This window comes from Bombus impatiens, unplaced genomic scaffold (genome assembly GCF_000188095.3).
Source record: "Bombus impatiens unplaced genomic scaffold, BIMP_2.2 scf_0155, whole genome shotgun sequence".
Classification (NCBI taxonomy): Eukaryota; Metazoa; Arthropoda; class Insecta; order Hymenoptera; family Apidae; genus Bombus; species Bombus impatiens.
The window spans coordinates 1,340,606-1,352,704 of NT_176574.1; the positions used below are offsets into that span (position 1 = coordinate 1,340,606).

The 12,099-nt window shown below is 40.6% G+C and overlaps 1 protein-coding gene across 1 annotated transcript in view; it reads left to right on the forward strand.

Annotated features, from left to right (window-relative positions):
- The window catches only part of LOC105680199 (heparan sulfate glucosamine 3-O-sulfotransferase 5), an 80,982-nt gene that overhangs the window by 53,252 nt on the left and 15,631 nt on the right, over positions 1 to 12,099 (forward strand). The window contains exon 2 of the mRNA XM_012382642.3: positions 5,168 to 5,261. Coding sequence (XP_012238065.1) covers positions 5,203 to 5,261 — 59 coding nt within the window. The 5' untranslated portion in view covers positions 5,168 to 5,202. The remainder of the gene's footprint in view (positions 1 to 5,167; positions 5,262 to 12,099) is intronic.

Here is a 12,099-nt window from a genome sequence, read left to right on the forward strand (position 1 = left end):
TGTCATTCACTGCACCTACGACCGACCAGTCCTCTTAAGTAGGGTCATGATGCAAATAAGTTAAATACATTTCATAAATAATTTCGCGAATACACCGCAAGATCGTGAAATAGCCGGTATTTTCAAGGGTCAAAGAGAAGTTTCACCCTCTTACAGCGAGTTTGGACAGTGAAAAGAAAAGAGATACATATATCGTCTACGTATCTTCAAAGTTTCATAATTTGTTGAATTTACGAGAGACCTTCCCTTGTAACTTTTATTTTATCGTCCAGACGCTTGCTACGCAAACTTTCGTTTTATAAACGTTTCGTAGTCTTGGTATGCATAAATACGATTAAAAAAATGCAACTCGCGTACTCGAAGAAATTCGAAAAATCCGAACAAGAGTTTGCGTATCGTCGGTGTTAACCCTCGTTAAACTGAATCGAAGAAAAGACAACGAGAAGCTGGGAATCAGAGGATAGTTTCGAAAGAATCGTCGCACGTTCCTTCGCATGATACGAACATCGATAAAGAAAGTTGGACAGGCATAACTCGCACCAGGTATCGATCATCATCGTGCTTGTTTGCAAACTGGCGCCGACACGACGATCGCTTAACGCCGCTTTCAGCTTGGAATTTTTCCTTCCGACTGGCCATTCCCGGTCGCGAATCTGTCATTTCCAAAACGAATCCTCCACAGGACAGATACGATTCTCAAAGAACTGGCTGTAGTTTGACAACTTTTCAAAAGCTCATTTTGCAAGGTTATTCTCAAAGTTACTCTCTTCACTCGTAACGTTTACCGGAGTTTCTTCCAACTAGGAAGTTAATTTTTCTATTACCAGGGGCTCGTTACGCGTCCGAATTTTCGAAGATATAATTTTTCCTCTGCAACGATGAAATAGCCGAGCGTGGCTCACACAGCGGGACAAAAGAATGGTTAAGATCCTTTTACCATCGAAAATGGTTTTATTCCATTGTAGGAGCCATTGATAGAACGCAGGGAAATCTACGGTCTCGTAGTGTTTACCAAAGAAAATAAAAGACACGCGAATATTGCAGTCGTGGAGAAGGGAATTTCTTTTTTCTTTCGATAGCGTCGATGTAAAAGCAAAGGATTCCCATTGAAAACACAGGAGTTTCTAATTATTTTTGTGGTTTTATTTTTACAGTTTCGCGTAAAAGCTCTCGTACTTTTTACAAATATTTCAACCAATCTGCACATTTACATAAATGTAAATTTGCGATCGAAACGAACAAATTTGTATTTTCATACGGAATCATTCGCTGATGTTTAAATCGCTAATTACACTCGTATCTCGTGTTTTATTCGCTCGGGCACGAGCATAAAGCGATGTTCTAAAAAAAAAAAAAAAAAAAAAGGAAAAAAAATAGCCGAGCGTGGCTCACACAGCGGGACAAAAGAATGGTTAAGATCCTTTTACCATCGAAAATGGTTTTATTCCATTGTAGGAGCCATTGATAGAACGCAGGGAAATCTACGGTCTCGTAGTGTTTACCAAAGAAAATAAAAGACACGCGAATATTGCAGTCGTGGAGAAGGGAATTTCTTTTTTCTTTCGATAGCGTCGATGTAAAAGCAAAGGATTCCCATTGAAAACACAGGAGTTTCTAATTATTTTTGTGGTTTTATTTTTACAGTTTCGCGTAAAAGCTCTCGTACTTTTTACAAATATTTCAACCAATCTGCACATTTACATAAATGTAAATTTGCGATCGAAACGAACAAATTTGTATTTTCATACGGAATCATTCGCTGATGTTTAAATCGCTAATTACACTCGTATCTCGTGTTTTATTCGCTCGGGCACGAGCATAAAGCGATGTTCTAAAAAAAAAAAAAAAAAATAAGGAAAAAAAGAACAAGATTGAAAAAGAGCCGGAAAAGAATGGTTCGAACGATGGTATAAAAAAGAAATACAAACAACGTAGATATAATAAATGCAAGAAACCGCGACGCGCCACTCGTTCGCGTTTTCGAGAATTAATTTCGCGCGTATAAATAAGGTCGTAATAAGCGAGCAGTAATCCAGCGTTCCAATTAAAACGTTTCCATTTTCAAGTGTTGTGTTAAACGCTAACGAGCTGAAGGCCAAAGCGAAGGCTCTTCAATTATGCAAACTTCCACTGATAACGCATTCATCATTCTCCTAATCAGAGGTATTCTAAACTGGATCATCTTGCTCGCATTGTCGTCTCTCCTTATAATTACGAAAGTATTTTCTCTCGACGAAGAACTTCCGAGAAGATGCGTGTTACGGGTCTCCGTTATTCTTGGTACGAGCAATGGCAGCGAGATTAATCGATGCCAGAATATGCTTTTTAACGAAGCACAATGGCTGACAAAGCGAACGGTTTCGTAAGATGGATGAATCGACGAGAAACAATTTCTGCGCGAGCTTAATCCGATCTTCGCCAACGTCTACGTGCCAGCACGCGCGCCGCTTTCCTTAAAAAATTCCACCGATAATTTGTTATCTCTTGTCGCCTTCTCGCGATACTTTCGATGTTCTCTTCTTTGGAAAGTCGAAGGGAAACGAGGAAAGGAGAAATTGAAAATTGTTCTACCGCGTATCTTTTGAGACGTTTCGCTAAACGTAAAAAAGAAAGGAACGAACAAATTGAGAAGCAAAATAGTCGAAACGTCGCATACGCGTCGAAGCTATCGCACGTACGTGCGCGTACTATCGCAACAGACGATTAGTCGTTATCATTAAGTTGTTTTGCGTGAAAATTCCAACAACGCGTAGTTCCACTTCGAATCGCGATGTTCTTCGCTACCGCCGATTCACGGCGATCTCTATAGCTGCACGTGAGAACGTTCCGGTTAAGCGGAGCCACGTAAATCACTGTCATTGCTATCCTATACAATCCACTCGCTCTCGTTCGCCATTGTTTCGAAATCTTCCTGCTATTTTAACCTAAATTGCGTCGATTTTCCTTGCCATTTTTTTCCCTCCAATTTCACGATACGCAATACGATTACCGCGATGAATAGATAACGAACGAGCGATGCACGTGGACATTCTTGCGTCAACGGAACGATTCATCGAATTCCCAGGAATAGAATGGGTGCCGTTTTTCGCTCAGTCGGTAAAGATGCACGTATCGAACTAGCAAATTTCATTACTCGCTCTGTCTCTTTTTTCTCTGTTCTCTTTTTATTCGCCTTCTTTTCTCGGGAATATTTTCTTTTTTTTCTTCTTCTTCTCTCTTTCGCTTTGTTTCGAACGATGGAGGATAGCAATTTGCATAGCCTGCTATGTTCGGAATATTTTCGGGCGGCTCGAAATGCACGTTCGTGCCTGGAATTGCCTGTTCTGCGAAAATTTCTCATAATTTGTATTTCGAAGCGACGCGACGACGATTCTATTGTGTCTTATATACATGTACATCTGGCTTCGGGAATTCAGGATGTGTAGCGAGTGCGTCTAGAGTGGGAAAACTTTAAGAAAGGCTTGGCGGTGACACGAAAAGAAGGAAAGAATTGCAAGGGAAATTCGTGGTTAAAGTAATTCGCGATAGCGTAATCTTGAAACGTAAATTTGAAAGTTGCCAAGAATACATCGCAATGACAAGTATCACAAGTATCGCGACAGTGTCAACCGACGCACTCTCGCTCTTGTCTCTCGAGGAAGCCAGGCTCGCGAACAGCCATGCGGCAAAATGAGAAAAGTTATACCACTGTCATCGTGAATTTTCATTTTCGTCCGCAATAACGCAACGGCTTTGCTCCGAATTGTCCTCGAAATCGTTTGATTTTTCACATCCTCGTCCCCGTCTCTTTCGTTACCACGCGAAATTGCGTTCTCGGGAAACCTTTGATTTTCGTTGATGTATCTACAATGCACCGATGCTCGTTCGAACGCAAAGATTTCGAGAACGTCGCGTCCGAATTAATTTCAGCGACGATGATAACTCTTTTATGCGATGGAAATCAAAGTACTGCGAATCTCCTATCAGAGCGTCGACGAACCTCTGCTACGATCCTCGAATTTTTATATTCCGATCTTACTTTTCTCGCGTTGCCAGCATATAGAATTGCTATTTCTTCGTATTCCAATCGTAGTGTCTTAGCAAACGAAAAGAATTTGCAACGTTTCGAGACGTTGAGATTATTTGATATGTAAACAGAAAAACTCGTGGATAAATTGTAAGGTAGAAAATATATTTAAATAGAAGTGTAATTATAAGTAAGAATACAATTTGAGCTAGTGTCACCCAATAACTGAAAACTCCGAAGCCAACGTCGTCTGTCTACTGTTTATGGTCTGTCTTCGTCGCAGTCTTTTGTCTACACGCTGTCGATGGCTTCAATGCTTGAGAAAACTAAAAAGATCATATATAGAGTTTTCTTAGAAGTGGTGACCACTTGAACATTAAGAAACAAAATTGAGACGGGAAATCGTGTAGTAGAACTCCATTTTTTTGAACATACAATTTGTATAATTAAAGTTCATCGATTTTCTTCGCTGCCTAATATTTTTCGTCCACAGAACAGGAGCTCACAGTCGGATAAGTGAATTCAAGTAGCACAAGTTCAGTTAATCGCGAGGTTAACTAAAATTTCTAGTAAATGGAGTTTTATTGTACAATAGGTTTCGTATAAATACGCTAAATATGAGATAAATAAAAAATAAATATAAAATAAGCTAAATATTGTTACTTGTAACGATGATTCGTCGTTGATCAATTCGATGCAGATAGTAAATGTGTCATAAGTAACATACAATGACTATCTTCCAATGAAAGATTTTTTTATCAAAGACTACGTTTCATTTCCATAGTGTGGAATTTGTATAGTCGTACGAAAATACCGAATGATACGAAATTTATTACGATTGGATCTGATTAACTAGTATACACAGTGAGAGTTAAAAATAAACACAATTCTTGAAGGTACAAAAGTTATTCGAAAATCCTTACACGTATTGTTGCATAAGTTGAAAATTGATAAAAAAATATAAAGTATGGAAAATACGAATTAATAGTAAAAAGAAAGCATAGGGTAAGTCAATATTATACTAACCTCGTTTTAAAATGTACGTGTATCTAATTCTCGTTGTAAATGCGATAATAGATGCAATGGCGTGTACATACTTTTTGTACGTGCAAGTGTATGAAGATATTTATACGTAATTTTCGTTGTGTTGTATTTTTGCAGAATCCTCAAGAATGTGAACAAATAAACAAACGCAAATGCCCAACAAGGCACGGCCTCGTCGAGAGTGGTCTCCCCAGTCCCCTATAGATGTATTGTGAGTATCTCGTAATAAAAAATAATAAGTTGAATATTGGATGGAAAGATAACAAGTTGTATCGAGATGTTCTATCCGACGCGTAATTCCAATATGTTTTGAATGAAACTGTTGGAGAATGTTTATCAGATTTCGACGAACAATAAAAACACGTCGATGATAAATAAAAACAGCGATAATGGAACGGCCGTGAATATTTCCTCTTTGTTAATACTGTTTGTTAAAATTCTCACGGTGTTATTCACAGTTTTCTGCTATTTTAATTCGACTCTGGCGAAATCCCTCGAAACTGGAACATTAAACGTTTCGAAAATTAAATCGATTTCACGGCTGCTCCGAATGATCAAATTTTATAAACCCACGCATCATCTCGAATCTAGGCGCTTCGATTGCCGCATTATCCGTCACTGAATATTAGTTGCACGTTTCGCGCAATATCAAAAATGCACAAATTTTTCCCCGCGTTGCCGTTATGACGTATACGTCAAAATAAAGTTTAAATATGTATTCGGCTAGCTGAATATACATAAAATATCAATTTCAACATGGTTTATTTAAAAAAAAAAAAAAGTGTGGTATGGGATTGAAGAAAGACGACAGTTAGCCAAATGGGAAAATTTTGATGTAGGATTTGAAAGAGCAACGCGAGGCTCGTGTATTATATTTTATATTTAAATTTGAAAGACTTTCGAAACACGGTTTATTCTTATGCAATCGAACTCGCACATATATTTCTTCCTCTTTTTTTTTTTTTTTTCATAAATTGGAACACTGTGCGCATACGTAAAACAACAGAAGCTACTTTCGTCTATTATCTTCACGATCTAAAACGTACTAACAAATTGCGATTTCACGGTGCGTTACAATGCCTGTTTTTACATTTTGCACGGAAGGCAACAAAAGACAAAGACGCCTCGATACGAGATATCGATCCTACGACAAGAACTACGCCGCGTTTTTGTATACGAGAGAATGTTGCAAAGTAAGAAAGATAGTTCGTAAGATGTTTTGGTAGTTTGCGCGCGAGTAAGAAACGCTTCCGCGACGGTATCCGTGACAGGAAGATCGTTGCCTTCCGCGGAGTCTAATTGGTCCAATTCGTAAGATAAGGTCTTCAATTTAAACGCAACGATCATGGCGAGCAGTCACGACAGTGCCGGATGTAATTAAAAAGGTGGAGACGTTGTAGCACGAGATACGTTGTCCTAAAATTATACTCGTCATAACTGCGGCTATTTTCCCGTGAATAACAACGAAAATTGACGGGCTAACTGAAAAACTGCATATTCGCCTTTTAAACGAGTTCCCCGAGATTCTTTCAAGGGGTTGATCGTCGATCGTAGTGAAAGGTACGCTCACGGTGTATGAAAAAAGTAGTAAATGCAGAAAATATCAAAGTAGCGTAAAAGATATCGCGATGGGGCGCAATATAATAAAAGTAATGCGAGAAGCGAAGAAAATTAAATAATCGCTAAATAATTATTATTCGTTAACAGATTCATCGCCGTGACGATCACCGGTGATCGTCGTGTGAACGATGTTTTAAAGTTACTATTAGCTATAATACCTAATTATATACAAGCACTCAAAATTATTTAACAGTAGCGTTAAAAAATAATTTCTGAATGATAGGTACCGAGTATGAATAATAACGAAGATACATCAACAGACAATGTTATAATTGACAATTTCAAGTATTTATTTATACAAAAATTTGGAAATAATTACGTAGGCATATTGCCAATTGATGAATCGTATTAAAGCACAACAAGAAGTATAAGCGGTAAGTAAAGGTTGCTAATACAACCTACAAAAAATATGGTTACTTTTCTTGTACGATACTTTGCAAATTCTCGATCTTCTTCGCATTATCTCGGTAGCATTATTTGCATAGTCTTCTAGTTCATCGCGCGTTGCTATTTTCGCTTCGTATTTTGTGACGCTTGCAGAGGAAACGCGGATGTAAGGACGCGAGCGCAGAATCCACGAAGATGCACTTGGCGGTGACTGTGTTAGATAATTATTTCACGAAACGTTTCGTCTGTGCAAATAATGCACACTTAACAACGCGTAAACGTAACAAGTTTCCTGTTGCGAATTATCGAGCAAAGAGCAACCAGTCAGATCAAACCGATCGGTCGATATCGCGTACCTCGAATGAATTGACGCTCAAAGTGGGGGAGCTTTAATATATCGAGTGTTAGAGTAATCCAGCACTGTGTTGAACTTGTTGTATGAACGTAACGTGTGATGTGATGCACGGCGGTGGTAAGATCTTGTTGGGAGCGAAGTATTTCAGCCGTACGGTACGATGTCTGTTGACGAACTGTCCTCCTACGTTGTTGCTTCTTCCTACCAGCCGTTGGATTTCGTCTGTCCATCGTGTCCTTCCGGCTGGTCCTTTTCCGGAGTTTTTTACCTGACCTCGGAGTCATTAGGTTTACAGCTCAGGGAGGACATGTAATTCGGAATTTCCTAAAGAAGGGAACGGATCTATCCGTGCCATAAACAGAGGGCCACTCAAAATTCCGAACAACGTTCGACTCGTCGATTACGACGTACTCGAATTTTTTCTCCCATACTTCTTCCTCTATGGTTTTATGATTTATCCCTGGTATGTAGAAATTTCTGGTCGCTGACGAGCGAGAATTTCACGCGCGATACAATTCAAGTTGATTTGATAACACGGAATGCGCGCGTAATAACGCGGCAAAAGTCAGTGGTGGCCGTCGTTTGGCGGCCGGTCATCCGCGTGGAAGTTAACCGTCGAAATTGCGATTTGTCGCGATAATACGGTCGATGTGCTGCCAAAGAGTGGTCCCGCCGATGCGAGATAAATATTTGGCGTTGCGCCGAAAATCGTCTGCCTCTGTCTCTGTCTCTGTCTCTGTGTTCCTCCATTTCGCTCTTCCGCGCTCCCACGACTTTGGTCGCCCAGAATCAACCGATCGAAACCAGAGGGTAGAACGGGCCTATGGTTTCTCGATGCCGCTTGTTTCCCTCCAATTGGCCTTCCAACTGGCCGATAACGTCCCTTGGAAACGATCGGCGAGTTTAGATTTCTCGTGATGTAACGCGTCGCATTTGCAAAGTTGCCGCGCACCCACTAATACAGCAAATGCTAATTTCGTTGAAGCGTGTCAACGATGAAATCGAATTTGTGGACTCAGAGTTCGCATACAGTGACAACGGTACGAGCTATGGAGAAAAAGGGTCTGGAGAAATATCGGACAGTTTCTTGCCCGGAAATCTGACTTTACGAATTTCACTGACTGGAAAACGCAAAGGATTGAGCGAAGATCAAAAGCGTTAGAGCGTGTACGGTGACAATGATACGAGCTATGGCGAGAAAGTGTCTGCAGAGACATCGGACAGTTTTATGGCCAGAAATCCAACGCTGTTGGTCTTCGTTCAATTCTACGAAACATTTAACCCCTTGGCTTATAACCACGAGTCAAACTCGTGGTAAAGAATTTGTGCCATAAGCGAAGACCGCGAGTCTAAAAACACTATTAAAACACGACTTAAAAACACTATTAAAACACGTCTTAAAAACGCTATTTGTCCTCAAACGTTGTTTATTATTTCACAATATCTTTTGTAGCCCCTAAATATACATGTCATAAGAAGTATACATCTTGCGCCAGTTCGGGCACACGGCTGAACAGATGAATAGGGCACGGCGCGTGACCGAATTTCTTGCTTACTATGGCTCGCACGATCGGCAGATAGCGTGTAGGCCAAGGGGTTAAACAAAGTCGATCGCGTAGGATCTCGTAGGCGCTGATCGACTGTACCGACGAAATCGTAGCTACGGAGAAGTCGTGGGTTCTTCGCGATTTAATTTTAATTTAATTCAACCAAACTGAGTCACAGGAAGCTAAGTCGGACTGTAAACGTACGTGACGTCTTCCCGATAGCGGTACGCACAACACGTAAATTCTTTTGTATCTTTTCTATTCCTTTGATTCGCTGGTTTAGAGTGACATCAACGTGTCAGATCATTAACGAGTACTTATGCTAATTAGATACTTTGAAACATAGTTAACTTCATCGTTTAAATAAGGTTTCCGAGATGTATATCGTTGGTGAACGAGATTACCGCGATTGAATCCTTTTGGCCACCGAGAGCTTCTTTCAGATCTGCTGGTATCTTGCATTCGTTTCTTGCGAGATTTAAAGCGGCGCGCTCCCAAAGGAGATCTCATTGATCGCGATATCCGCGTCACGTCGGTTACGCTTGTTTGGTTTTTTCTTTTGTATCTTGTAGATACGCTTGTTCCTCGTTGAACGCGATAATTGTAGATGAATTGCAATTGTCCAACCTCGTTAAAGCGAATGCATATCGTAGGAGTAACGTGTCGTAGGAGGGACATCCGTACATAAAAATAACGTAACATCGATTTATCTCAGTTGGAACGAGGAAGCACAGATATTTCGAGATGTAGCTTTCGTTCCGTCTTAAAACATGAAAGATCGCTTGGAAAGGAAATCCTTATTTTAGGATATCTTAGAGAGGCGACGTACAAAGCTCTCCATATAAAATAGAAGACAAAGAGGAAAAGGAATCTGGTTGGAAGGCAGGATGTATCGCAAAGAAACAGATGCATTGTCGGCGCAGGACATATGTTTCACGGTCCCAAAAGTGGATACTTGTTCTCGCGCGTTTCGTAGGAAATCGATGATGTACGACGACGGTCGAGAAGTCGAGCGCTTTTCTCGTTCGCCTGAAAGCCATACGATTTCAAACGTTCGTTAGTTATTCTAAGCTTAAGGACCGGCGGCTAAAAGTTTCGCCGCTTTTAAATTCCGATTTATTCGAGTTGTAGCGCGAGATCGAAAGTTCGCTCGTTCCTCTCGGCGTCTCCTCCTCCCCCGAGACTTCATTAAACGTCTTTATTTAGAAACTGAGCGCCCCTTGAGCTGCGTTGCAGATTCTTCTCCTTTCGTCTTCCTTCTCCTTCGTTCCTCTTCCATTGACATTAAAACGCGCTAGGAATGCGTTAATTTCCTCTTCGTCCGCCGTGATATCGTTAGCTTTTACTCGAGTAAATGAAATGGCAGTTGCCGTTTTACGACCATACGATAAGGTAGAAAGAGAAGGAGGAGCGGGTATTGATTTTTGTATCTCGTCGTGCTGTTAGTAATTAGTTTGTTTTCGTATTTAATCGTTACTCGCTGAAAGTAATTAAATTTGGCTCGCGTGGGTGTAGCGATCTAGCGAATTCGAGTCGGCGTGTTCGCGTCGAGGAGACAAGGATCGAACAGCTGAAAGAGAATGATTAGAGAGTAGGAAGAACGAGCCGTGACCGAACAAACTTACGTTGCCATCGTAACTAAATAATTTAGATTTTTAGTTTTCGCCACGATCGAACGACGCGTTCGTGGTTCCTGGGATTTCGATCGCGTGAAACGACAGGACAGTTTCGGATCTGTCGCGAAGAAGCGGGCTGAAATATTCGCGAAATCTCGCAGGAAACATCAACGCGATATTTAAAACACGAGTGGGACCCAAGGAACCATAAATACGACGACGGATAAAAGAAAATGTTCATAAAATAAGAGACACGGAAGGATATTTTATTTGTATGGAATTTTACGAACTGAATTTTTATTCGATAAGGACGATGAATAATTATAATATATATATACCAGCACAGCGCAGATGATTTTTGCCAATACGGCAAAAAGCTTTTTAGTTAATTAATTTTTAGTTCGCTTAATATTCATAGCGTATGAATTTTAAATTTCCTCTTTTCCGCCAGCACGTGTAAATTTCAAAATACTTTTATCGCAAGAACAGAAGCAGCATCGTCTATGTTAAAAGCACATCGGAAATTTCGTTATATCCGCGGTGGTTTGGTAAAGTTAGAGTCGTCGAGCCTCCAACACCAAGCCTTCTTCTTCGTCTACACTTCAAAGACAGCGCGGTATTCAGCAACTGGTAACTACGAAAGTGTAACAAGCAAAAGAGAAATTGCACCATCGCTTGTTTAATCTTTCATTCGGCTAAGGTACTACAGAGCAGAGTGTGCTGGTCGCGAGGAAGTTTATTCCGCTACCTTTTTCCACCACCGATGTGGATCGTATTTCTTCGATGTAAAATTAACTTTATCGTCGAAGGGTATTTCGTTTGTCGTCGCTTGGTTCGCAAAGGAAGAAACACGAAAGATGAAACACGTTGAACCGCCGCTAGCTTGAGACGTTTGATCCGTGGCGTATTTAATTACGAAGTGTCACGGTCGAAAGATTCGTTCGACGTTACGATAGAAAGCTGAAGGAACGAATTGTTTTTCACACGATTATCCTTATCGGATACGGTGGACCCAACGTGGTGTATCGTGGCTCGTTCTTGGCAGCCTCAGGCAAAAGCAACGTACGAGTTGATTTATCGATTGCAACGAAAGCAACGGTACTAACATTTCCCGAGTTCCAGCATAGCGGAACCTTCTCTTGTAAATGCGTTTCGTTAAGTTTCTCGATCACGTATACGAAAGTTCAGCGTGTCATGAGGTTCCGGCCTTTTTCCTTCCGGCTTTCCACGTCAAGATGTCCACGCGCGTTTCTTCCTAGCTGCTCGAAAGTTTCATCGTCTTATCTTTGTTACTTCTCCTTATCCTTTCCAACGAGTTATTCGAAGTTAACATTTTCTAAAAAAAATGTCCATCTTCCCTTTCGAACGAAACTTGAGATCAAAAGTGAAATGTAAATTATAGAATATTAAAATTTATCCCGAGTTTCGTTCCAAGTTACGAAGTTCCCTAAATCGGCCGTACCTTGAATTCTGTCGGTGTTAAAAGGCTGAAAATTCACCATCTCATCGGCGTTCGTGCATTCG